This window comes from Puntigrus tetrazona, chromosome 2 (assembly GCF_018831695.1).
Source record: "Puntigrus tetrazona isolate hp1 chromosome 2, ASM1883169v1, whole genome shotgun sequence".
Lineage (NCBI taxonomy): Eukaryota > Metazoa > Chordata > Actinopteri > Cypriniformes > Cyprinidae > Puntigrus > Puntigrus tetrazona.
In genome coordinates, this window is record NC_056700.1 from 16,457,730 (window position 1) to 16,485,635 (window position 27,906).

The 27,906-nt window shown below is 36.1% G+C and overlaps 1 protein-coding gene across 2 annotated transcripts; it reads right to left on the minus strand.

Moving 5' to 3' along the window:
- Positions 1–27: 27 nt before the first annotated feature.
- Positions 28–27,475, minus strand: tnn (tenascin N). Of its 2 annotated transcripts, XM_043255848.1 has the most exons (16): positions 27,342–27,475; positions 21,890–22,279; positions 20,995–21,369; positions 17,118–17,381; positions 16,232–16,414; positions 16,048–16,137; positions 8,832–9,095; positions 6,121–6,384; positions 4,733–4,996; positions 4,294–4,424; positions 3,387–3,525; positions 3,084–3,235; positions 2,819–2,915; positions 2,532–2,696; positions 2,294–2,457; positions 28–1,204 (listed from the first exon to the last, which is right to left on the minus strand). In XM_043255848.1, the coding sequence occupies exons 2-16, from the start codon at positions 22,272–22,274 to the stop codon at positions 1,079–1,081; spliced, it is 3,063 nt and encodes a 1,020-aa protein (XP_043111783.1). In that variant the 5' UTR covers positions 22,275–22,279; positions 27,342–27,475; the 3' UTR covers positions 28–1,078. The 2 variants fall into 2 exon arrangements, with proteins under 2 accessions (XP_043111783.1, XP_043111792.1); XM_043255857.1 differs by lacking the exons at positions 4,733–4,996; positions 6,121–6,384 and having other exon boundaries at positions 33–1,204.
- Positions 27,476–27,906: the final 431 nt, after the last annotated feature.

Genomic DNA, 27,906 nt, shown 5'->3' on the forward strand with positions numbered 1-27,906 from the left:
CAAAACAGTGATTCAGCCATGGACTGATGAGAGAAAAATGAAGCGCGCTAAGCTGCAGGCTGAACACATGGCACTTTTGTTGAGCGGTGCAAAAGGGTCGGGACTCTTTATGGTACATTTCAGTACCAGAATCCATGGGGGTTGTACACAAAACATGCTTGTAGTAAGAAAATAAATAAATAAAAATAAAAACGACATTTCTTTAGCCTGCCATTTGCCCAGTAGATATGCCAGTTTGGCAGATGTCTGGAGACCTGAAGATGAGCCAATCCAGTCCAGCGCCTGCTGAGGCTGATAGGTCTCCTTCTGATGCCAGTTCTTCAATAAGAACAGTTATTTTCTCGGTATGACCTAAACTTACATTTCCGGTTACTCTGAGGGGGCGATGTGAAGATTTTCGAGCAGCCGGCCCACTGCAGTGACAATGACGTTAAAATGCTGCAGCATACGATGCAATTTCCCATCATTTTTGTCTGAAGAGCCAGTCAAATCTGATCCTGAAATATTCCAACTGCTTTTTTTTATATCAACAAACTTTATTTTTGTGAAAATATGTGACACTTGATTTGGTGTCTGTGTCAGGAATTATAGTACAACTACAGTACACATCCAGATGGAAGACATTTCAGCTTAATATCTGTTATAAAACGTCTTTTTATACATGACATTTGAATTAAATCTTAATTGTCAGCTATTACGATGGGCAAAAATCTTGAATATCCATTTAAAACTTTAGCATACAGTACGAAGTACTTCGGTGCAAAACACTGTAATAAAATAAAAAAGACTTCTGTGAAGATTATAATGCAAAAAAAACCTTCACTTAAATGTATGAAAACACCCTTTGGGTTAGGAATGGCACTGTGATGTCAGTCACATACACTAAATCAAAAGAAGCATAGCGTATCCTAATTAACATCTGACTTTTGTAAAATGATACAAAAAATTGTTAAACAGCATACAATCTACAGCACAGAGTGGCTTTCCTGATATGAAGAATTATTTCAGCCTGGTTTGAGCCAATTCCCATATGTTTTGGATTTTAATATAACATTTTGTAGTTTTTGTTGAGTGATTTTTAATACACAGCTACTCTCCTTTTCAATGACCTCTTCTGTCTTCCTGCTGCTCCCACTGGCCGGATCTTAATTTCTGCGAAGTCGAGAGACTGGAGGTGTCCCTTCCATGGCTCCCAGTTTACACCCTGAAAGACACAATCAGAAAAATATTACGATTATTTACTTAAATTCATGTACTCATTTATTGCACCATTGATAAAACATAATTCATACTGAGGCCATTTTGCTGCCCACAGATTTGAGAAATGCTTTAAAATGTTCACTTTTTTTATATAAAAGTCTTTTGTGCTTACCAAGGCTGAATTTATTTTTATTTATCTTCAGTGTCACAATATCCTTCAGAAATCATTTTAATACGATGCTTAAGAAATATTATATTATTATAATCAATGTTGTTACAAACCACGATACTCTTTTTCAGGGTTTTCTGATGAATAGACAGTTTAAAATAACATTTATTTAATATAGACATTTTTTGTAGCAATACAAATGCATAAATAAATCCTTGCTGAATTAACAAAATTATAGAACAATGTAAAGTATTTATTTACATCTTACTGAATAGTACTGCACGTCTGGGTGATTTCTAAATATATAAATAATGATTAATTGCATCTGAAATTAAAGTTATTTATGTATGAGTACTGTTTATATTTATTATATATATATATATATATATATATATATATATATATATATATATATATATATATATATATATATATATATATATATGGTAACACTTTATAATAGGTATCGCTTGTTAACTATCAACTATGACTTTTCCCTCAAAAAGTTTTTAATGTGTTGCTTATTAATAGTCAGAAAAAAACCCATTTCCTATACTTTGTGGCCTAAAATGTTGTTTTCCATCCTCTATGAAAAACATTCTGTATACCTGTTAGCCTCAAAGAAATAAAGGCACTAATGGGAACATAAATCTCCAACCAACTTGAAAGTATCGTCTTATTTGTGAACTTATGAGATCTGATAGATCCAGGACACTGCTTTTCTTTTGAATTATTGGGCTATTCCTTGTAAGTGTTTTGGCTTTCAAGCCTCCCCTCAGTGTTGTAATTTGAGAGCTCCCTCTGCTGGTTACTGCATCTCAATACTGCAGAATAAATGGGAAATAAAAAAAACCACAACCAAAACAGACCCCCAATTTTTTTCAAAACCTCCCTCTGCTTCATAACAAAATCCTCATAACTCACCATACTGTGTCTGAGGTCCCCAAATCTGCCGTTCAGATTGGCCAGGTGGCAGTTCTTGTACCACCAAGCACCTTGGTGAGTCAGAGCACAGTTACCGAGCGCAATGTCGTTGTCTGAATCCACTGTGGAGAAAGACCCTCCCTGGTGGTAGGTCATGGCATCACCTGTGCAAAAATGCATTATTAATAAAATCATGTAACTTATAACCGGCATAATCGGGTTGCATAATTCAGCTCACCAGCATTTCCTTTGTAGTTGCCGATGGTGAGCTTAAACTTCTGTTTGGAAGGTGCTATTTTGAAGTTATCGTAGACGGCATATTTCCGCTCTGATCCCGAGCCTAGATCGAAACGCACTTCATATTGTGTAGGAGTATTAGTCAGTTCGTGGATCTTGTCCAAGCCTGGTCAACAACAAACAAACAAAAAAAATCTCAAAATCAATATCTGGTTCGGTATGAAGCAAAGACATGGGTAGGTGAAAGGTTTCAATAAGCGTATAATCTGAAATCTTTATTAGATATACCGAGCCAAAATTCATCTGTCAGTTCTCCAAAGCCTTTGATATACTCTCTCCAGCGCCTCATGAAATCTAATTTGCCGGTGTTTCGTCTCTGGAACACCTGTGATTGATACACAGGTTAACTTGTTAGATACAGCACTCGTACTCTATGATATAGACACAAAATGGCTTAATAAAATCAAAAGAGGAAGAATGAAACCTTTTTATGAAGTCATCTCAGTATTCAGTAGTATTATAAGAAAAATAGTAATACTAGCGGCGTACTCACAATCCAGCCGCCGCCATCAGTTGTCATGTCACAATACACCTGCATAGTTCTGCTACGGTTGTTGTTGACGTAAATTGTGTAGACGCCACTCTCCATGTTTCCATTCCTCATAATCTGAGTGCAGTCCATTGGGAACGGGTAGGCCAGGCCCACTAAAATATAATGGAGATGCATGTATAAGGGTTTTTTTATTTATATATTTTCTATATGTAATATTTTGTGAAAATAAGGCTTGGAGATGTGTTTATACTTTAGGAGTCTCATAAATGTGTAAATGAAGGAATATAGTATTGAATATATTACCCGTGCTAAAGCTTGTCTCCACTACTCTACTCCTCTTGGTGCCTCTGTAGGCAATAAGAGTGACAATGTACTTTTTGCCCATTGCAAGGCCAGAAAGAGCAAATCTATTCTCCTGCGCAGTCAACATTTTTTCCACATTCTGGAAAAAAGCAGAAAAATCAGTAAAACACTGAAAAAAAATTATTATTATAAATTAAACGGGGTCAACTTTATGATTAAGTTCATTAGCTAATGCATTGGATATCATATTGCATATTATAATTTTGCAGCATTTCTGCATGTGTTATGGCATTCTTTTTTTATTAAAATAAAATAGATTCACTGTACCAAGTGCCATATCTAACAATAAACAATTCTTTTTTGTGTTTACTAAAATAAAATACATTTACACAAGTTAAAAGTGTCAGAACAGATATGCATAATGTTACACGCAAAAGAAATCAGTTTTCAATAAATGCTGTTCTTTTTAAAAAATTTTTTAAGGAACAAAATTAACATATTAGAATTACTTCTCCGGGATCATATGACACTGAAGACTGCATTACTGTTTTTATTGTATTTTTGATTAAATGTAGCCTTAGTGAGTGTAAGAGACAAAAAAATCATAGAGTATATATATATATATATATATATATATGTATGTATATATATATATATATATATATATATCATATAAATAAATATATATATATGATTATATATATGTATATATACACACACATGGTATACAGTTTTTTCATGTTTGTTCATAATACAAGTAAAAGTATTGTTTATTTATTATTCTTTGCTCATGTTAGCTATTGCATAATCTATCCTTAACATACAACACCTTATAAAGTTTTAGCAGTAAATGGACACAGTATTGAATTAAACTGGTTTCAAAAGCTGTTAGCCTGTAAGAGCAAACCTGCATGCTGCCATCCTCAGCCCTATATGTCAGGATGTACCCATCAATATTAGCCTGAGGAGCTTTCCATGTTATAGTGGAGGTTTGAGTCTGGACATCAATGGCTTTGAGGTTCTTTGGCGCGTCAATCTCTGTGGATCAACAAATAGCACTCGGTTAAATGAGGTCAACATCATATGTGGCTGAACTGTGTCTGGAAAAGATCATGAGAATACAACTGAGCTCTTAATAGATGAGAAATGCCTCTCCTTATAACTTTGAGCGTTAGCATTCCAGTTACTGTCAAAAACCTATTTAAGTTTTATGTTCAGAATTGATTCACTTATCACTATTTCTGACACACGACCTTAGCAAAGACCTTTCGACATGCTTCATTTGACATTTTAAGGCAGAAGAAGAAACGGGTGTAGAGCCATGCAGCCTGCTTGAATCAGATAACCTGTTTCAGCCTCAGCTGTGGCTTTTCTGCTTGAGCGAGGGCCTTTCAAAGCCCAGACGTAGACTGTGTAGAGAACTCCAGGCTTCAGAGCAGTGAACCTGTAGGAGGTGCTGTCAGCTCCTACTCCAACCTCCTGACCGGAGCCATCTATAGAGCTGTAGCTCAGCATGTAGCCATCAATGTCGGCCTGCACCTTGTTCCACGTCACCAACGCCGAGTCCTCTGTCACCTCTCTGGTTAAGAGGTTAGTAGGAGCGTCTATATCTAGAAAGCCATTTGTATAACATTGTTAACGGAGTACTTTTGTTGGTCTGCTTCAGTTATGTTTTTCATTTTCAAGAGTCGACCAATGAAGTGATACTGAGACATGAATAGGTTTTGTTGTGTGAAGTAGAAAAAGAAGGAAGAAAAAGAAAAGAAAGCTATACTATAACAGCCAATGACTACAGGAGTTAAGCTAGTGAACCTGTAGGGGGCGCTGCTGATTTCTTTTCATATGCCCACAGCAAACAACAAAACCATGACTATTTATGTCTCTTACTTCTTTTGGTCAAGAGGTTAGTAAAAGTATATATTTCTAAAATGAACAGTCAATACATTCAATTAAAGGCGAAGCATGTCATTTCTTTACCACTAGTGGCACTAAAGAGAATAGCAAAAATAATTACTGTTTTCAAGCAGGTTTTCAAACACTCTCCTTTAGGGCTGATTCCTTGATGTAATTAGAGTACTCGATTTTTAAGAAATATCTGATTGTATTTTACCCGTGTCGAATAACCGACATTAGATCACGCAATAAAATGTAAAAAAGGCGCCCTCTGCAGTAATTTGTTATAACGTGTAATGTACATTAGTTCTATTGTTTTTATTCAATACAACCACATGATTACTTGCTTTTGATTATTAAGTGTTTTTTTGATTTTGACTATTACCATTTTTTTCATTTTTAATATTGAAAGAGAAGAAAAACCTTAAGATATCGGTCTAAACAATGCTTATGTTCATCTTTGGTAGCTCCTTTAAAGAAATCTTAAATAAATAAAACTCTATATTTAAACTCTAGAGTTAACGATGCAGCCAGTTCTACAGAATGTTTGCTGAACTTAACCTATAATAAAGTTTCGCTGAAATGACTGGCAGAAGAACTATGACCAATCAGTGGTGGACAGCTATGGCATATGAGAATGAATTTTACCATAAAAAATGACATGTCTCACTTTTAATGAGCATTTCTACATTAAAGCCATGCACACATTTACAGTTTATCTGTAGAAAGAAACCTAAGGCTTCGTATCCAAAAGCATATTTCTGCAAACAGATAAACTGTTCAAAACAGAGAACTTTGTGTTAGTTTGCATGAGCTGACTGGGAAGACGCGATTCAAAAACCTGTTTCTGCTTCTGTCGAGCTCTTTTTGCTAGAGCGAGGGCCCTTGATGGCCCACACATAGACTGTGTAGAGAACTCCAGGCTTCAGAGCAGTGAACCTGTAGGAGGTGCTGTCAGCTCCTACTCCAACCTCCTGACCGGAGCCATCTATAGAGCTGTAGCTCAGCATGTAGCCATCAATGTCGGCCTGCACCTTGTTCCACGTCCCCAACGCCGAGTCCTCTGTCACCTCTCTGGTCATGAGGTTAGTAGGAGCGTCTATATCTAAAAAGCCATTTGTACAAAAGGTTAATGAACAATACTGTGGCATTTCAGCCATGCGGGTATAGAAAGTGCAGCAGGGGAGATGCAAGAAGATGCATGCCCATGTAAAGGAATACATCACTGCACCATGAGGGTAGACAGTTTATCCTTTTCATGCTGATACAATTAGCTATAAACAGAGGATGCAGATAGTAAGTCCTATTATTTCCCATCATAGATGGACTTCATTTCCCTCTTGGATCAATAAAGTCTTTAATCTTATCTGATGCTGTTTGCTTCTTCAAAAAGTTGAGCGAAAATTAATGACTTTAATTAATGTAAAGTTGGAAATGTTCTATGCCTATGAAAAGTGCAATTTTCTCAAATTAGTGTTCAGCTTGATTAATGTAGCCAGCAGTTTCTGTTGGAATGTTGCGATTCATCACAACATTAGAGGAAAAAAAACAGCACAACATGCAACAGAACAGTATTCTTAAATACTTAAATATTATTCTTAAATGTGTTATATGAATATTTACAGATCAAAAAAAATACAGAAAGTAATTTTTATGGAACATTCTTATAACATTATTAATATCTGATTTACATTCTCGTAATGTTGAAAGAAATTGTTCTTAGAATAACATTATTAGAAGTTGCTTAGAATGCTATTTGTATTAGATATTCTAACATTCTCGGAATATTAAAAATAAACTTTTTTAAAAAATTAACATTTTGCTTAAAAATAAAATTAGTTGAAAAAAAAACACTTTTGTAACCTATAAATTATGCTACAATCACAAGAAAACTGAATATTTGAATATTGTTGGATCATTAAAATTAGTGCTGTCAAATGATTAATCACAGTTAATCAGATCCAAAAATAAAAGTCTGTGTACATAATATAAAACTTGTGATTAATGTGTTAATTTTAATTAATAATTTGGCAGCACTACTAAAAATAAATGTTTAATTAATGTTTTGTTTTGGTTGAAAATAAAGTTAGCAGAACATTCAGCAGAACATTCTTTAGTATGTTTTAAATTACCTTATTATCACAACAAGAAAACTTTTTTTGAATATTTTTTAGAATTTTTAGAATATCATAAATAAATGTTAAAATATTTTTTTATTTTGGTTAAAAAATAAAGTTAGTAGCACATTGTAAGAAGCATTTTAACATTTAAATCACGTTCTATATCTATTCTATACTATATATTAAAAAAACTGTAATGTTTTAGAAATTTTTCAAAATAATGTTCCCACAGCATTTTTTTTAACCAGATGTGTTGAAGTTATGAGAGAAGTCTGATTGACACTTCCCATTTTAAATAAAAATTTGCACATTAAGTGAATCAATAACAGAGCAAATCATGTTAAAATAGGACAAAAAAAAATAGCTAAGACAGTGTCAGTGCAGATTAACATTAGCACAGATATTAAAGCAAACATGAGTGATGGGTGAATTATTGAGCAATCAACAGAGATGCTAATTCCCTAATATGAAATATTAACATAAAAGCTGCTTTACTACATTACATATAAACATCCCTGAGGCTAATTAAGCCGGTAGCGAATATTATGCAGCACTGTCATTTGTAAATTTAGGCACTAGCTACTGTAAGCAACATGATTAGGTTTACCAATCATTTGTTTAAAGTCTAATCTAAAATTTCAGTTCCCTGGTTCCAGTAAGCAAAGCCTCAAAGATAGATATTCCAATCATTCATGCGGTTTGCATCAGTAACAATGCAAACAGAAATACACAATGCAGCTGACACTACAGTGCACAGATTTCTTCTAATGCTCTTTAGGCGCTGTAATGTGGACAGTGATAAATGGTTATGGAAACCCAACAGAGAATACGCATGGGTACATTTGTTATATATCCAAGTGCTTCTGTTTGGGTTGTGTTTCCTGACTCTGGCTGTCAGCTGGTAATGCACTTAGACCATCTGCTTTACCGTCTACAGCAGAGCCCACTGGAGAAATACCTCTCGTTTTCTTAAACTTGAATTACTATGAAGGAATCACCTTATTACAGGGTTGGCAGTTTAAAAGAGGTTAAAAGAGATCTTAAGGAGAATGGAAAATACTAGGAGATCATGGCTTCATAATACGCTGTTGACAAGTGGTAGGTTGCTGGTGCTTGCAACACCACGGTCATGGTCTGATTCGCAGATAACCCAATATGCACAAATGTAGATGTTTTTTTTTGCTAGGAATGCCTTCAAAAGCTTTGTCGGAGAGACAAAATCTCTGTCAAGAGGAATAAAATCAAGTACGGAAATGACTTCTTAGGTGCACGAGAAAACAATGAACATATGAGAATGCCATTCTTCCATTCGCTGTGAAGATCAAGAGATCAAAGCATAGTGGCAAGATCCCTTGAGGGAACGCTTGAGACGAGGAAATAAAAACAGTGAGGGTAAAGCCCCACATCCTCACCCAGAAGGTGAATAGCTTACCCGTCTCTGCTTCGGTCATGCTCTTCCTACTGGAACGAGAGCCCTTGTAGGCCCAGAGGAAAACTGTGTACAGGACTCCTGGTTTGAGAGAGGTCAGCTGGTGAGAAGTAGCGTCTGCGGCCACTTTAATTTCTCGGCTGGTGCCCTCTGCCGAGCTGTAAGTCAGTATGTAGCCATCGATGTCAGCGCGAACACCATCCCACGTCACGGTTGCGGAGTTCTCCGTCACCTCCCTGGTTGCCAGATTGGTTGGGGAATCAATGTCTGTTGGAAAAGATAATTCAAGTAATTCAGATAAAAAATACTACATCTGTATACTTCAAAAAATTTGCTTTTTCCTAGAAAAACTTATTTAATTTAATATTTACATATTTTTAGATAAATGCATGATGCACCATTTAATCATAATTGTGTGTATTTAATCACTTTTATTTTATTCATATTATATCTTTAACTGTAGTTCATATAAAAAATAATTGGATGATTAATTAGTCATAGTCATTAGTTATAAAACATGACTCATGTTTATAATTAGATTTAGTGAGATTTATGTTTTAAACATACTGAATCCATAATATTATAATCTATCTATTTTCTCACAATTGCATAAGATACAAAGATTTAAGACTTCAGAGAATACATACGATAGCAGAGTTCCCTGTCTTTTTTGTTGTATAAATATTATTTTATTATAAAACACACTGTAATATTTAAAATTAATAAATGTTGTTTAAATAAATAACATATTTGATATATAAATATTGATAAATAACAACAAATTCACTTTTTATTTATACAAAATTACATGAAAGATTTAAGACTTTTATAAGTCCTTTCCTGTTTTAGTGTTAATCTAACAACATTAACTATTACTTAAGCACATTTTTTAGGTTACCTGACAAAACTATTTTAGTGAATTCTTGAAATCTTGTCATTTGTATGCAAGTGGAAGTAACTGAAGAACAAGATGCTGTTAAGGGGTTTTACATTTCATCAGGCTTATGGATTTCCAATTATCAGGACCTGAAGATCTGAGGATGTGTGCACGGTCATATATGCATTTGTGAGCAGTTCCACTGGAACTAAGAAAGTGCCCATGCATTGCAATAGAGGAAGTGAAGAGACAAGGAAAAGCAATCATCATTTAGGCTACCGTTCTGTGACTGCAGCAAGGTTAGCCGAATGTCACCGTGCTATCCGCATCATGGAAACTGATTCCCGATGCCTGCTAAGATTGCTAGAATCCATATAGCTCTCATTTTATGCTCTCTGATTGCCAAGGTGGGCTTATCATTTTTGACTCGTCTGAGTCTGAAACATGGGGCAGAATACAAAGCAACAGCTCACACTGGAAAGCAAACAACACCAACACTAAATGCATTTAAGAGACAGTTATTTACATTTACATTTACATTTACATTTAGTCATTTTGCAGACGCTTTTATCCAAAGCGACTTACAATTGAGAGTACAACAGCGATTCATTTTTAAGAGAGACAAACAGACAGTGTAAGTGCTTATAACACCCAGTCACAGGAGTGTTCAAATTAGTACATGCCAGAAGGGAAGGAATAAACAAGGGGATAAGAAGAGAGACAGAGACTTATGGATATTGCTGAAAGATGTGAGTTTTCAGCAGTTTCTTAAAGATTGACAGAGATCCAGCATTCCGGATATGTACGGGAAGATCGTTCCACCAGCCAGGAACAGAGAACGAGAAAGTTCTGGAGAGTGTGAGCCTCTTTGAGATGGTACCATGAGGCGTCGCTCGCTAGCAGATCTCAGACTTCTAGAGATTTGTAATAGTGAGTGGAAGTAGACCCCAGTCTGTGGTTGTTCTATATGCAAGCATCAGTGACTTGATGCGAGCTGCAAGTAGCCAATGTAAGGAGATAAAGAGAGGTGTAACATGGGTTCTCTTGGGCTCATTTCTGTACCAGCAAGGTTAGCTGCATGTTCTGAATCATTTGTAGAGGTTTGATTGTGTTCGATGGAAGTCCAGCCAGAAGAGCATTGCAGTAGTCCAGTCTAGAAATGACAAGGGCCTGGACAAGTTTTGTGCAGCTTTCTCTGTTAGAAAGGGCCTGATCTTTCTGATGTTGTGTAGTGCAAACCTGCAGGATCGAGCAGTCTTTGCAATGTGATCTTTCAGTTTTGACTGAGGATGACGAAGAACCTAGCTGGATGGTGAAACATGCTGTGTAGTTGGAGTGGCAGGGGAATACAAAGCAACAGTCTTTGTCACACTGGCTGTAGATGGTACTCTTGCATCCACACCAACACTGTCCGCCAGGCAAGAGATCCGAGTAGCACCGTTGGATCGTCTGGATGAAAAGAGAGGTAGAGCTGTGTGTCATCGGCTAGCAGTGGTAGCCGTGAGCCAATGATGGGGCCTAGTGATGTAGTGTAAATGGAGAAGAGGAGGGGACCAAGAACCGATCCCTGAGGAACCCCAGTGACCAGTTGATGCTGTGGATACATCTCCTCCAAAGGCCACCCTAAAAACCTACCAGTGAGATAGGATTCGAACCAAGTGAAGTGTTATGAGAGGGTAGACAGCAGGATCTGATGATTCACAGTGTCAAAAGCAGCGGATAGATCCAGCAGAATGAGAACTGATGATTTGGATTGAGCTCTTGCAGTCCGCAGGGCTTCCGTGACTGAGAGCAGCGCAGTCTCAGTTGAATGGTCGCACCTGAAACCTGATTGGTTATGGTCCAGTTTGTTGTTTTTCGAAAGAAACAGTGATACCTGGTTGAAAACCACTCTATTTCAAGTGTTTTCGCCATGAATTGGCCTCTAGTTATCAATAAGAGAAGTGTTTAAAGTGGGCTTTTTGAGCAGTGGGGTTACCGAGCATGCTTAAATGCCAAAGTACCTGTGAGGAGAGATGTGTTGATGATGAAAAAGAGTGCCGGCAAGACAGTGGGGGAGATGTTATGTGAAGTTATGAGAACTTCATGATTCCTGCAATTACCTAGTCAATATCTCATCACAAACAACCACGTCATGACAAGATACATGCCAAACAGCTCTTTTCTGTGTTATTGCTTATTCAAATATGTGCTTTATCAAACAGCATGAGAGATTGAGACAGCTGCCAATTGTATCTCTATTCCTGTCTCTGACCATTGAAGTATGGTCAGATTAGAGATATTTCTTCCAAATTTCTCTGGACACATTTCAAGCATGATACACAAAAGCTATCTTTTGAATCATGAAAAAATGTTTACCCATGATAAAAAAATTAGAGCAGAATTATAGTATTATCCGCTTCATAAGATGTGCATTGCATATTTGCTGTGTAACGCAAAATGATACACAAAATATCGTGTCATTTTTTCAGTCAATTGTGAGTGCAGTAATGTCATCTGCATTGCAGTTAACACTTTATTCATTTTAATATTAAAAAAATAAGCTATTCACATAAAAAGCAACTCTGATACATTGCATAAATGAAAAAGAAAACATTTTCTAAATGTGTTATTTTTGTTTGTTTTGGGGTTTTTTATAATTTGATTTTATGCAGATTTGTGGAAGAATATTAAATTGTTTTGCTACTGGAAAAGGTAAACAAATAAAAAAACTATAATATATATATATAGTTTTTTTATTTGTGTATATATATATATATATATATATATATATATATATATATATATATATATATATATATATATATATATATATATATATGGCAATGCAGATTTAGATTTGAACAGAAAAGAAACAGTGTATAAAATTTTACAGGTGTGTTTTAAGGATAGAACAAACAAAATATCAATTAATAGATCAACTGTGTAATAAAAACAGTAAGGTAAACTACTAAGAGAATTTGTTAGTATTCAAAAGGCCTTTAAATACAGAAACTTCTCTGAAGTTAATATTCAGTATATATTTACATGTTTTTCTTGTTCAAACCCAAGCACTTCTTGGAAAGTGAAGCTTTGAAGTAGTGCTGATCAAGATGTGAGGTCTTCCTTGCCCACTTTTTTAGGACATTAAGTTCTTTGAATCAGTCCAATCCAATGATTCTTTCCACTGAACAAACAATACATTAAACTCCCTTGTGGAGGAAGAACTGCACCTGATTGTTATGGACAAGGTGTTGAGGGACACATTGATTTCAAGGCAGAGCAGAAGTATCAAAGTCTGTGGCAGATTGAATGTCTTCAATTGTAAAAGAAACGTCCCCTATTGAGCTATTTTGTTCTTTTTATAGGGGCAGTCTTTTCAGTTAATTTAAAGTTGTGTTTATGGTTCCCAAGAACTTGAAAAACTCAACGGTGCTGTTCAAGTCATTGATGCTAAAAGAAACCAGGCTGGGGGGGGCTTTCAATCACATCTATAAATTTCACTCTTCATCTTCGGGTCAGTGTGAATGCTTCAGTTATTCAGTCGTAAAACATAAGGAATCCTACATTAAACTATATGGTCACCCTACATTGCACTGGATAACAAGAAGAACAATATACAATCTGGCTTCTCTGTGATGCACACGTGCAAAATATGCCATGAGGAAGCATTGAAAAGCCATTTCCTGCTCCTACGGTTTGGTGAGACTAAGTGTAGGAGTAACTGGTGCTGTAATTCATAAGTTGCTGAGCGGAGGGAAAATACCGTCTACCGGAGGCCCCTCTAATGGCTGCTATAGCTGTCAGGAACAGACTCAAAGGATGTAGTACTACCTTAAATTCAAAGGCAGAATCAAGTATTAAATTTTCACTAACCTAAGCATGTTTTGAAACTGAGAATCTCACTGTGGCTTACATGATGTGTGTGTAACTACAGAAATCAAATGGTTCTTTATATAAAATGTGCAAACTATTTCTTCTAGAAGCCCCCTAAGACAAATATACTATCATTTTGAGCCAATACACAGAAGATCCAATACAGAGCTAAAGTGTCCAACCGCTTTTTGGTGTAAAGTAAAAATCTCTTTTCTTGGAAGAGATTAGCACTGTTGGGATAATATGAGGTCAGATGTTAGCTACTTAACAAGGATCAAATAAAAAAGCAGCACACTTTAGTTCATGGCTCATTTAAAGGTACAGTTCACCCCAAAATGAACAGTCTACTCAAGCTCATATGAGGAACAACATGAGGTTGAGTAAATGGTAACAAAATGTACTCTTTTTTTTGGTGAACTATGCCTTTAAAGGAACACTCTGCTATTTTTGAAAATTGGCTCTTTTTCCAACTTCCATAGAGTCAAACATTTATAGCTGCAGCTTAGTATAGATAATGGTCTAAATCTGATAAGACCATTAACATTTCGCTCAAAAAAATGACCAAAGAGTTTCTATATTTTTCCTATTTCAAACTTGACTCTTTTGCAGTTACATTGTGTACTAAGACCCAATGTGTACATTGTGTACTATAGGCTAATATGTCTAGGAACTATACACTTATTCCTGCATAATAATCAACAAACTTTGCTGCCGTGCCACGGCTGCAGCAGGCGCAATGTTATTATGCATTGCCTAAAAATTCTGTGGACTATTCCCATGCGCTGTGTGAAAATAGATCTAAGCTTCAATGATCTAATCTGCGAATGAATTCAAAAATGGTAAAACTCAACTTTTTAACTCTGCTGTGGAAAATGAGCCTATTTTCAAAAATAGTGGAGTGTTCCTTTAAGGAAGCCTTGGGGCTTTAGGAACAGAAGCTTAAACACTTTCATCTTATGTATTTGCCTATGTATTTCTGTTATAATCACATTTTGCCGCTTTTTGTGATTTTGCGATTTCATAGTTTGTTTTATTCCTTTACCGATGATTGTTTTCTCACTGAGACACCACTTGCCTTCTCAGACAAAGCAGTCAGGAGAGTCAGAGTACAGCTAATATATCTATCTCAAGCACCTTTGGCTAAGAGCTTAATTCCCAAAAGTAAATCGCCTGACAAGGCAAACTATGCTTACAGCGATGAATCAAAGACAAAGATGTTGAATACAAAATCGAGCAGTTCCTTGCCCTGTACTTGATATATTAAACCGTCCATTGAACATAACTATGGTTACGTATGACAAGTTTTCTTTTGCAACCATAATTTTGCATCTTAAACCATAATTCTAAAGAGATGATCTTATTATTGGGCCAAATGCACTGAGGCATAAATAATAACAGGAATATTACAGCTGTTAAATAGACATAAATATTAGTCCAAGCGTTTAGGCTATGAAATTTAAGGGTAAAACATGACAGATGCCTTTTAATGATTTAAGGGCCATAGCTAATTGACATTTTAATAGGGGGGATATTATATGTGCAGTCCATCAGAATTATTCTGCAACATTTTCAAAAGGCACAGACATACACAAATCACATATTTAAAAGACTTCTTTTCATTAGGCATGGTTGGGCACTTCTAAGCGAGATTTACAGACTACTAATTTGTTTCCATATTATTCGACAGGTTTCGTTAGTATAAAGATCTCATTGTTGGCAGACTATCAGCTCTAAAGCATACTGGAGCAGTACTTTTAAATATCTGCAGCTCCAACCACTAAGATACCTATAATAATACAGAACCCGATGCCTCTAGGGTTCTTCATGAATATTTGTTGGTTTTGGACATGTGTATTTTTTCAGAGCAAGTAATGTTAGAACTGCCACATTTCAATAGCCCTGGGTAAAATAATAAAACGGATTTGTTGTTTTTTCAGTCAAGGAAGCAATTTAATTGATTTATGATGACAAGGAAAATATCTGTCTTGTGCACTGGGTTGTAAAGATTTTAACTACCATTGGACACTGAAGGCTTTCAGAAGAAAATATTTTTTGAGAGTAAAGCATGAGAGCATGAAAGGACTCCCTCCATTAAAGATTGTTGTGGTAAAGATTCTATCTCTAGCATTAACATCAGAACAATAATGAAATTTCTGGCATCTATTTGTCTCTTTTATTTCAGCGTATTTTAAAGTTGTAATCTCTACACAGATATAGGTCGGGTTTCACCTACATTTTAGGCACCAAATGTCCCTTCAAGAGTAATAAAAAGTGAAATAACCTACACCGTGGCACAAATGACTTAATAAACATAAAAAAAAATTATGTTGTACAGTAAAAAAAATAAGAAAATCTAAAATTGCAAAGGGGTTTCTGTCTTTACTTCACAGAATTGAAAATATAATTAGTTCATTATAAAAACAGCATACAAAAATCAACTTTGTTATTTTTTCATTTTATACGTTGCTGTCGAGATATATTACTGACCTGTGACCCCTGTGGCATATGACGGCTTGCCTTCGCTTTCACCTTTGATTGCTTGCACACCTATCTGATATTGTGTTCCTGGGTTAAGGCCTGAAAAACACACATTCATGTTGTTCACACTACACAGCCACAGAAGACAAGACACTCTGACGCTCTGGGGTCTGTGACTACAGATTGGACTGACCTACAATGGTGTGTTTAGTTCTGGCCTCTTGGCTCATTGCCACGTTCTCCTGCCCTTCCTGACCATCAGGGCTAGCATGGGTCAATTTGAAGAAGTCCACGGAAAGCGCAGGGTTCTTCCAGTCCACCTGGATTGAGTCCTCTGTCTGACTCAACACCTTGATTCCTTCAATACCAGAGATCTCTGAAGAGAAAACCAGATTGGGGAGATATTGTGAAATATGTTTAATTCTCACAATAATGTCATGTTTAACTAAAAAAATAGTCATATTTGTGATCATTTTTCATTAATGCATTTTCATTAATTCAGCAGTGGTGCTGAAAAACAAAAAAGAAAAAACAATAAAAGGAAAAAAAATTTAATCCCTAAGTGCTTCTGCATATGCACTTTTGGGTACAAGCAATACAAATGAATGTAAATGTCTCCAGTACTCCGTCCTTAACATTCCGCCACTGGATGACAGAAATGAGTTGCAGCCAAGCATTCTACCACTTCAGACTGAGCTACACTTCTCATGTGAGAAGGAAATGCTTTTAGACATTGAAATTCTTTGTTAACCGTTGACTGACAGTGTCCCATGCTGGCCATTCATCTTTGTCATCACATCCAGATGATCAGCACTTTCTCATGAGAGTCTAATGTGCTGTGAGAAATATTAGATTGACCACATCAAAATGCTGTAGTGCTCATCCTACTGTTGCATAAACTGTAAACATTCATTTCCATGAGAATGTGTTTTTTGGCTTTTCACTGAATTCTAATAGCTTAGCTACATCTGGCCTTAGAGTTAACCCAAATACCACTGCTTGTTTGCTGCTGTGAACAAAGCCATTTTGCATGTACATTACAAATATGTTTTGCAATGTCTTTAAACAATTGTTCTTACCAGTAGTAGCCACTATCTCATCGGATTCACTGTTAATGCCCCTGATGACAGCGTACACCTGCACTATGTACGTGACTCCGGGTCTGAGGCCTGTGATCAGGTAGGAGTTTTTCGTGTTTTCCACCTGGACCTCTTTAATGGCTCCCTTGTCTCCCTTGGGATGGTAGGACAGGATGTAGTACTCAGCTCCTCTCACAGACTCCCACTCCACCAGCAGAGATACATCTGTGGCTTTGATCAGACGGAGACCTTTCGGTCCTAGGACTAGTAGGAAGAAATGTTGTCAATGAGCATTCAGTCGCCATACTATTTGTCTTTCCATTGGGGTCCTGTTTATTAATTACTCATTTATACAACCAACCAAGAACGAAGATCACAGTAAAATATAATTTAATATTCATTGATAATCTTTATAGTTAGTGTCTGTATCAGATCAATCAGAATCATAAATGAATAATTCAGATAATTCATTTTTGAATTTTTGGTTCAACTGATTCAATATATATATATATATATATATATATATATCATATGTTAGCTGATTCTCAAATCAAACATTGGTACTCCTGAGAAAGGAGCTGTAAAAACACATTGAGATGTTTTTTGTTACTTATAACACAAATATATATTCTTAAAGACATTAACACCTAAAATAAAACTCCAAAAAAGGACCCTTTGAACAAATACTACCCTTAAAGTCTCAAGAATACACAAAGGAAAGATTTTCTTTGAGTAACTATGTACATTTTGATTTAGTCATCGCACAAACTGCAAAATATATAAAAACATTAACACATGGTCACTTTTCACAATAAATTGATGGTGCTCTTTGTTATTTTACAGCTTGGCATTTAAGAGAGGACAGAAAAAACAATAAATAACTTCTTTCCAACAGAAAAATAAATAAGTAACACAGCTTGAAAACAAAAGAATGAAAGGATTTACATTTTGGGTGAACTACTGAGAAGTTTCTATTTCGCAGTTCTCCGCTTTCGCTTCTACAGTTTGTTCACATTTATACAGCTTGCGAAATACCAGGTGATTTTAAGATTTACTGAACATCTGAGTTGGATATTTTATGGAGATTATACATTTTCATTCTGGTAACTCTGTGGTTTTGAGCCTCCATCGGTAAGTAGGGATTTTAACAAAACTACACATTGGAGTGGTAAAAAAAAGAGGGGGAGGCCCCATGAACAAACCAGGAGCCCCAGACTGAGACAGACAGTCAGCAGCCCAGAGAGTGAAGTTTCCATTAACACATTACCCACCGACTTACAGGGAAACACATAAAGGAGGTGGTGGTATTTCAGGAAACTGCAAGAAAAAAAAATCAGGGAAATCCATGAGGGGGTAGAAAAAAGTGCTGTGGAGACCGCATTACCAAGGAAGGAATGAACAGCAGGTTTGGACATTGTTCCACATCGCATGGGGGCAGGAAGTCAAACGTTTTCCTTCAGTTTTGCAGGAGGCTTTTGGTCCACTGGCAGTTAATGCGGTCATTCTTACTGTTCTCTCCTGAGTTTGCCAGTAACAATTTCACCCATAAATAACATCCCAAAAAGGCCTGCTGAGCTAATGAATTATCATCAGCCAGCTGGAAAGAAATCATCAGTGCCGGAAATCAGTTCCCACTGATTGATTGTAAGGGTTAACCAAGCAATTCAATTACAATTACAACACAGATCTGTTTGGACTTCTCCTGCAGTGTTGGTTCTTCAAGTCGGAGAAACATCAGCCTGATGTTTAAAGCAACTTGAACTGACCATATATGCACTTTAATTACCTTTTTGATAATTTCTTTAGATTAGGACCAAATACACATTTCTCGCCACCTTTTTTTTTTTGTACAGCAAAATTGTAATAACTTTTTATGCAGTGTCTAAGTCTGTGGCAGCAGCACTAGGTACAGTAAATCTAATCTTCCACATCTGCACTTCGTTGATCTGTTATTAAGACATCCACCAAAATCCACTAAACTCATTGCGGTCAGAACAAAGTTGCCACGCTGATCTTTTGATGATGGACCACATTTGCGATTAACACAGAATTGTTTCATGGTGTTTTTCTCTGTTTTTCATACAGGTCTAATCTGTGTGGGTTTGTAATCGCTACCACGTAACCCAATCAGTCTAGGCTTGCAGCATAAATTTCTTTATTTATACAGTAGTAAACAAAAGTAAGATTTTTGTTTTGAAAGAAATCTCTGAAGGATTATGTGACATGTTCATGTTAGAAAGAATAATTAAATAATTAATACTAAAGAATTAAAAACAATACAAAATTTAATATATATAAAATGTGTAGTTTTAAAAGGAATATTTTTGCACTGTTTAAATAATTTTAGCCATTGTTTTGGTTGTTAAAATTACTGGAGCATTCAAACCCTAATAAATACCTCATATTATAATCTTTTTTATTGCTTCTGGTGTTCATGGTATAACTTTTAAGGCATCTTCCTAGAATCCTCGTAAGATTTTACAAGTCAGACATCCCCATATATGCAAGAACCAGCGTAGTTTAAGAAACGATGGCAGTTCCCTGTAGCGTTAGATGTGGAAAATCCTTCAGACAAGTTATGGACAGCTGAAACCCTCCAGTAATATTCCGAAACCAATTAGTGTCAAGATCATGAGAATGAACACCCATATTGATCTGTTTGACTAGTTTTCAGTGCTTGCTCTTACCTCCCTACTATTATCATTCTTGGAGTAAATTACACTGTGCCCTAACTCCCCTAAGAACCCCTTTCAGAAGTGTTAACACAGATGATATGTCACACCCTAAGGCCCAGGCCATGGCTAATATTTTTTGAAGCTCAGCTCATCTATCCATGCATTCCAACTCTGAGGCACTCCATTTTTATCTGAAGGTCTGAGGGTAAAATGTGTGGAACAGAAACGGATTGATGAAAAACAATTCCCTTGTGCTAATGAGGCCTATCTTTTACCGTTTTCTTCCAGCAGGAGACTGAAAAACAAGAGAGTTAATACGAGCAAATGAACTCAAAGTGCCCAATTAGTTCTTATATAAGTGTTTATTGGAAAAGTATAGAAGTAGCAGTAAGTTTACTCTGTAAAGTTGGAACAATGTTGAAGCTTGAAGCCCTAGAAAAGTTCAAGCTTTTTTTTATTGAAGCTAGTTTAAAAAAAAAAACAAGCAAAGATTATTGGATTATTTTTTAATAATAATTTTTAATAATATTGTTTAGTTTTTTCTTATTTAATTGTTAGTAAATTTACTAGCCATAGCCGAGTGAAAATTTAACAGAAAAATTTCTATTAAAAATATGTTTTAATAGAAAAATTGGATTAAGATGCATTTTATTTGTTCCTGGAAGCCATAAATTGCTACTAATTAACAATAGTCAACAAAGCAAACTACAATAATCAAATACTGTCAATATTTTGGACTTGTTTTTCCTTAATTCCTGGTTTTCCTTATATGGTCTTTTTCCTGTTCTTGTTTAGTTTGATTGCCTCATTAGTTAATATGATTCCCAGCACCTGTGTTTGTTAATTATCCTGCATATTTTAGTTCATGTCTGTCTCCTTAGTTTGCTGTTGGGTCTACTTTGTCACTATGAGTTGGGAACAGCCCCTATGTTGGATCGTTCCTTGCGTTTGGTCATTAAAGAAAATTTGAAGCCAAATTTTTGTGCAATTATGCCTCTGTCAAAGTGGACAGAACTACACCAAACTATAAAAAAATTAATTGCAGCAATGCTACTGAAACTACATTGAGAAACAACGTGACCACTGTAGTCCAATTTCTGAATTAATCAGAATTATTAAAAGATTATTTTTAATGAATTAAGCACGTGAAGCACAATCAGGATATTTAGGCTCTGTTCGGAATTTCCTATAAACCGACTTACCCATGGAGCAGTCGATTCCAAAGAACCCCTCATCACAGATGCACTGTCCATCCACGCAGCGCCCATTTCCTATGCAGTCGTTCGGACAGGTGGCGATACTGCAGTCTTCTCCTGAGAATCCACTAAAGCACACACATTTGCCATCCACACAGTGGCCTTTGTCTTTGCAGTCGTTGGGACACGTGAGCTGGCTGCAGTCATGGCCAGTGTAGCCTTCATAGCACACGCAGCGTCCGTCAACACAGCGGCCATTATCGTTGCATTCATCAGGGCAAGATGAGATTGAGCAGTCTGGACCCTCCCAACCTGGGTTACACTTACAACTGCAAGAGTCATGCTGGTATGTGCCGTGTCCACTGCAGCTAGTGTCCACACCTAGCAAAAGACAACATTCTTAATGTATTGCACCAGCTCTACAAGATAAATCGGACTTTGGAGGTTGCTTAAGGCAGGACATGATACCAGAAGACAAAGAGTGGAGAGAAGCAAAATACAAAAATCCACAGGCTAAATATGAACTGAATTGGTGCTACTCCACAGAAAGTGGAGTTTCGTAGACCAACTGCAATCCAAAAATAATCCCTAGGGAAAAAAATAAATATACTAAAATGTATTTGAAATACATATATTTTATGTTAAGGATACTACAAATACATTTATTATATATATTAAAAAATACTATGTTATATAAAAATATCCTGCAGTTGTGATTTTAGTACTAAACTTGTATGAATAGTCAGCTTAGTTGAAACAATTCATTTTGTACTTAATGCATTTTAACTGTAGTGCTGAATACCAACTAAAAAGCAAGGTATATGGTTCAGTTTATAAAATCAGTTAGCTTGATTTTTAGCTTCACAAAATCGGTGAATAATCTCCAGGTTAGTACTAATACCTGACCCTCCTTTGCAGCAGCCCTGAGCACATTGACTCTTTAGGTAGGTGACTTCCTCTTCCAGGCCATTTACTCGGTACAGCAGGGCTTTGAAGTCCTCAGAATCTGCACATCCACAACCAGCCGACTGCAGACGTATGTTGTGCTTAAAGACAATGTCATTCTCTCCATCCACTGTGACTAACTGCCCTTCTGAGGCCTGGTCCTGGGAAAGCTGAGCCACCTGAGAACCCTTCTTACAACCAGAGTCAATCCTGTAGACATGGCTAAACGTGACTTCTTTCTCTGCAGGACCCACCTCCTCAGAAAGCACAGGACGGGACACCATAAAGAGCATCCCTAGAAGGAAGAGGCCTCTCTTCAGCCGATTGAATCTTACAATCATGGTTTCTGGAAGAAAGCAGAAAGACGTGAACCCTTGGAGAGTCTTATGATGATTGCGTGGTTAGATTTACAAGCATTTCGTTCTTAAAATATCAAACTTTCCTCATGGTTTGCGGTCTCACCTTCCAGTAAGGAGCTTGATTTGCATGCTACACACACAAAAATCAATGTGCAAGACATCGCATTATGTTTAATGGAGCGCAATCTGTTTTACAAGGCCAGTGTTATAGATGTCTGATCCTACAGTAGGAACTGGGCAGACCGAATGTTTGCCAAGCACATTCCACCCAAACCATTAATTGCATATTCACAACCACAAGGGCTTCTGGGAGCAGAGAACACTTCTAACTAAATGATGTAATCCCCATGACAATGATGTCATTCAAAGCTTTTAATACATCTCTGTTTAAAAGTAGGATGTTTTATAAAAGAGAAAATGCATGCTTAGAAAAAGCCACCTGGGGTTTGTTTGCTTTAAAACTAAGATGTGAATTAAAATAACTTTTTTCTCCTGAGCAGCAACTGAAAGCAAAGCCCCAGCATACCTAAGTTAATGTAATTCATTAGCAGTAAGCGTATGATCTTGTGTGGTCTGGGAATCACTCTATGGAAAAAGAGTTTTCTGATCATAAAATTTAAACACTACTAAAGCTATACATTTACAGCAACTGTAATATATATTTATATATTTAGTATATATATATATTTTAATATTAAATATTAAACAATGGATTATAATTATATTAAATATAAATAAATATTAAATAATATTTTATTGAAATGTCCGTTTTTGTGATGCATACATCCTATAGTCCAATTATACTAAATAGCAATAGAAATTACAGCATTCATATATAACCTCTATAATGAATTTAAAAACACATTTATTCTTAATATATATATATATATATATATATATATATATATATATATATATATATATATATATATATATATATATATATATATATATTATTAATTATAAATGAACAAATACTGAATTTTATGCAAATTAAAAAATTGTTCTGTTCAAATAATAAACTGTTCAAATGTCTATAAATTGATGCATGCATCCAGTATAAGTACCACCGCATAATTATCATACTATATAATAAAAATATAAAATACAAAAATATATATTTAGCATCAGATTATCATAGTATAGACAACATATGGAACTTTATTTAAAAAATCCTCAACACATGAAGATGAGACACATACTGTATCTATCCATTATGCAATGTAAAGGCGAGGGCCCTTGTGAGCCTACAGGACCTAAAATGACAGTCATCTACCTTTTTAAAGCCAAATAGTTTCACTGACATTGCATAACCTACAAAAACAAAACACTCATATCTCAAAGCCACTTTACATTTATGGAATGTATTTCTTCATCTGTCACAGGCTGTGATAAAAGACCACAACATCGTGACACTAACCAGACAATCACAGTAAATGGCTTAATATTTCAGCATGTGCTTGCACCACAGTACCCACTGTAATGGAATTTGTCATTTATTTATTTTTACCATTTATTCATTCCATGCCTAGTTTTGAGCATTAAGGAAATCTTTGTAAATGTGGTGCTTAAATATAAACATGGAACAAAACACATCAAAGTCCAGAAGCAGATGTGGAATGGCAGAAATGCTGAAATGAGAAGACAGAGCACTCCCTCAGGACCAAGGTAGAAATGTGAACAGAAGCACAGAAAAATCTGGAGCTCATGCCACACAGATCAACCAACTGAGCAGAAAACATTGCCGACGGCTGTTGTTTTTGACAGATTCTCTTTTGCAGATGTGGAGAGCTACTCCGCGGCATGAGTCTGAGGAGACGGATTGCTAACGGCCATTCTGTGTTCATAAATTACCAAATAATAACTGGAAATAAAACAACCGAAATCATTCACTAAATCAAAAATGTACCATCCAGCCAATGCAACCGAGATTCATATCAATAAATGTGCAATAATCAGCCTCCTCGATACTTACAAGAGCAACAGCAAAAACAAACTGCACACGCAGCGAAACAATAACTTTATAATAGTAATCGCATAATAAATCAGCAACACAATTCATATGAAATAGTTTTTCAAGACAGTTAAGCAACTTATCCCGCTTTGAGGAAATATTGTTCACAGCGCACTGGAACAAAATATTTGCCTCTGCATTATCTCTTCTAATTGATGCATCTAAATCAGGATATTTAACTCACTGGGCAATATTTAAACACTCAACCACTGAACTCAAACTGGCAGGAGAGTCTCTCCATGACCTCATGGACTCCCTGATGCTAATTAGATTGGATGGTGCAGTATTAAGGCAGAGAGTGGTGAGGTCCATGACCGTCCCACCGTAGACCACATCACAGGCCCAGACACCACACACATGCTAGAGCTGCAAGGCCCTTTGAGGGTCTCGTTTATTGCTTTCTGTCAGGGGCTTTTATTTCATGTGCACAGTTTCGTTTTGCTCTTTTATTTATCTTGGAAAGGACACTGGAAAAGCCTGCCAACTCTCTTCTTCCACCGCTACTGCGGGGATGTTTGAGTCTGCATGCACATACATAAACACAGTAATTGAACAGACAATACAAATTGCCATGCAACAACCACAAAATACTTACTGCCCACTTTTTGCATGTGACTGGCCAATGTATGACACCAAAATTGCTCCGCATTGCTCATGAAAGATTTCCTTTTTTATTTTACTCAGTGTACTACACTGTAAATACACACACACACACACACACACACACACACACACACACACAAATATATGTAATTGTATGTAATTATAATCAAGATAATTTGATTAATAATATTTACCCAGAAAAATAACCTTTAATTTTTTTAAGCAAATTGTGTATAATATGCTAAGAATAGTTGATATTAAAAAAGTATTTTTTTCATTGTTATTATTATTGTTGTTGTTGTTGTTGTTGTTGTTATTGTTGTTGTTATTGCTGTTTTATAGCAGGTAAGAAATAAAATACCTTACAAAACAATATTAAAATAAACCATAAAATAATAAATGTTTTTTTAATAATTTAATATATTTATTAATTAATATATCATTTTTATAAAGTAATTAAATTAAATTAAATTAAAATTCTAATTAATAAATTTCATGACCCTCAACCAATAGACTACATTAAAAAAAAAAAAAAAAAAAAAAAAAAAAATATCATATAATAATGATATGATTATTTTTAATAATACCGTTTCCAGGGTGGGAAAAAGTCCAGTACTTTTAGCAAAATTTGTATAATGTAATAAGAATAGTTAATATTAATAGCAGTTAACTGCATGGTTACATATTGCTGATGAACTATAAAAGAAGAAGAAGAGAGGGAGGGAGGGAGTTGTATCATTTTTATCATCACCTTGAGTTTTACAAGTTTTTGCCAATTTGCACACAGTGAAAATTTCATACCCAGGGACCATTTTAGCAAGCCATGCACAATGAAATCTCTGCAACAAGACATTTAACAGAGTCTGGTTTAAAACAGAAGGGATGCATGCTGCTGAATGGCCGCTGGCTGTTTTCTGTTGGATCGCAACACCAAGTCAAAATATAACATTTCAACGCTGTGACTAGGACTCATTCATGCCTTTTAGGCACTACAAGGGCAAAGACCTACAAGCAATATGGAATACAAACAGACTGTGAACAGCATAAATCATATTCTGAGAAGGGGAATAAATTGAGTGAGGTAGAGGGCGGGAAAACAGAGAGCCAGACTGTGCCGTGCTGTGCCCTCTCCTCTCCTGAGACACATTAGGAAGAAGACAAAGACAGTCTGTTCCTCTGCATCCGAAGTGGAGCCCCAGTTGCACCATTAGGAAAGAGATTCAGGGCTTACTAATGCAGAAAGAGAAGAGGTGGAGAGGTGAGGAGCGCAGACTGCAAGCCGCAAACATGCCTCGCTAGTGATTTCCCCCTTTGCTCTTCAGCTGATGAGAGCTGAAAGCAATTAAGCTTAAGTCTAGATTCAGACTCATTTCCTCTCCTCAGTATACACCACTGGGGAATAAAACCACAGCAGCCTTACAGGATCTTTCAGATACCTAAAACTGACTGAGTTAGCCTGTAATGTGTAATGTGCAGGCAGCATATAGTAAAGCTCCGGCGGGCTGCATGCACGCAACATCTGCTGTTCATCTGATCTGGGCTTCTGATAATACCTGAAGCCAACACAGTAGCGTTTCCTCTTAATCTGCCAGACGAGGAGGATGTAGCTTAGATCTTGTGTAAAAGTGGGGTCCGGACAGGTTAAGTACTAAGCATGCGCCTTGAGAAAAAAAAAAAACAGGAACGAGCAAGAAATTCTCTTATAGCAGGTAGGAAAGGGCTCAGAAGAAGACCGACAAACATCATATCAATACACAAAGCAAAGTAACAGAATCATTTAAAAATAAATTTAAAATAACAATAAAAATGGATTATTTAGAGCTAAAACCAAAAGGCTATAATGGCCGGCCTGCACCTGATCTCAAACACATTTTCCAGTATGCATTGTCCACTGGGACACATATGTTATCTTGTCAAGACTGGGACACCCATTGCTTCGCAAGATTTATGATTTTAAGGCGTTCATTGAGCACTATCCACCTAAATTAAGCTGTTTGTCCTTTCCTACCACAAATTATAGTCCTGAATGACAAATCTGAATCACTGTCGATAATTTCAGTGTCTTGATATCATGCACTTAGCAATGATTCTTAGTACTGAGCGTGAACATTTAGCAGTGGCAAAAATATAAAAACAAATTAATTGTCACATATTAGAGCAATGTTTCTACTTATTCTGAATCTTAAATATAAATTTAATTTAGACATGTTAAAATACTTTTCACTTAGATGTTATAGTATATTTTAAAATTTGCTGCATGCAGAGTGGATTCAAATATTCATAATTATCAAGAATGATCAAATAAAAAAGCCCAAACAAACTATTTATTTTAAGTATTTTTTTTTTCCTATTCTCACAAACATCACTTTTACAGCTGCAAAAAGAAGCGAGAAGTTCGTGCACAAGCAATGATAAAGCTGTAGATGCCTTACCCCAGAATATTCCCTGCCACAGTAATATCCCTGCTCACTGATGGACGCCTATTACTGCAAGCACCTGTTTACAAGCTCAGACTTGGGCATTCAGGGCCCTCCTGACCAGCAATGTCCCGAGTCCTCCAAATCTCTGCCTTCAAACAGTTTAAATGTCCTCATTGCAGCCCTGAGCCAATGGCCAGCCTGGGTGTGGCTACCTCCAAAACTCAACCATAGAGGACGGAACTGGGGGAGGTAATGAGACACTTCTCTGTTGTACATTGTCTGGAACTTATTTCATTACTTGTTCCATTCAACACAAAATTAACAAGAAAGCTCCACAGCTCTCGCAGGTAGATTTTTAATGAATACATTTATTTCAGGGATTTTCTTACAGTAGCAGCGCTAATCAATCTGTTTTCCAGGAATTGTGATATATAGCTACTGACAGGCGTGCAGAGCCAAAGTCAACAGAGTCTTGAGCTTGAGTACAGCGACCAACTACATGGTTACAGGAGCAATATTTTTATGTGTCCTTTCCACACATTTTCCTCTTGATTCAGAAACTGGAATAACTTTACGA

What these genes read in the sequence shown, in the direction of transcription:
- tnn (XM_043255848.1), bottom strand. Translation starts at nt 22,274, where the DNA reads ATGATTGTAAGATTCAATCGGCTGAAGAGAGGCCTCTTCCTTCTAGGG. An exon ending in AACTAAACACACCATTGTAG is followed by an intron (nt 16,138 to 16,231) that starts GTCAGTCCAATC and finishes TGTGTTTTTCAG; the next exon opens with GCCTTAACCCAGGAACACAA. An exon ending in CTCGACAGAAGCAGAAACAG is followed by an intron (nt 4,997 to 6,120) that starts GTTTTTGAATCG and finishes ATGGCTTTCTAG; the next exon opens with ATATAGACGCTCCTACTAAC.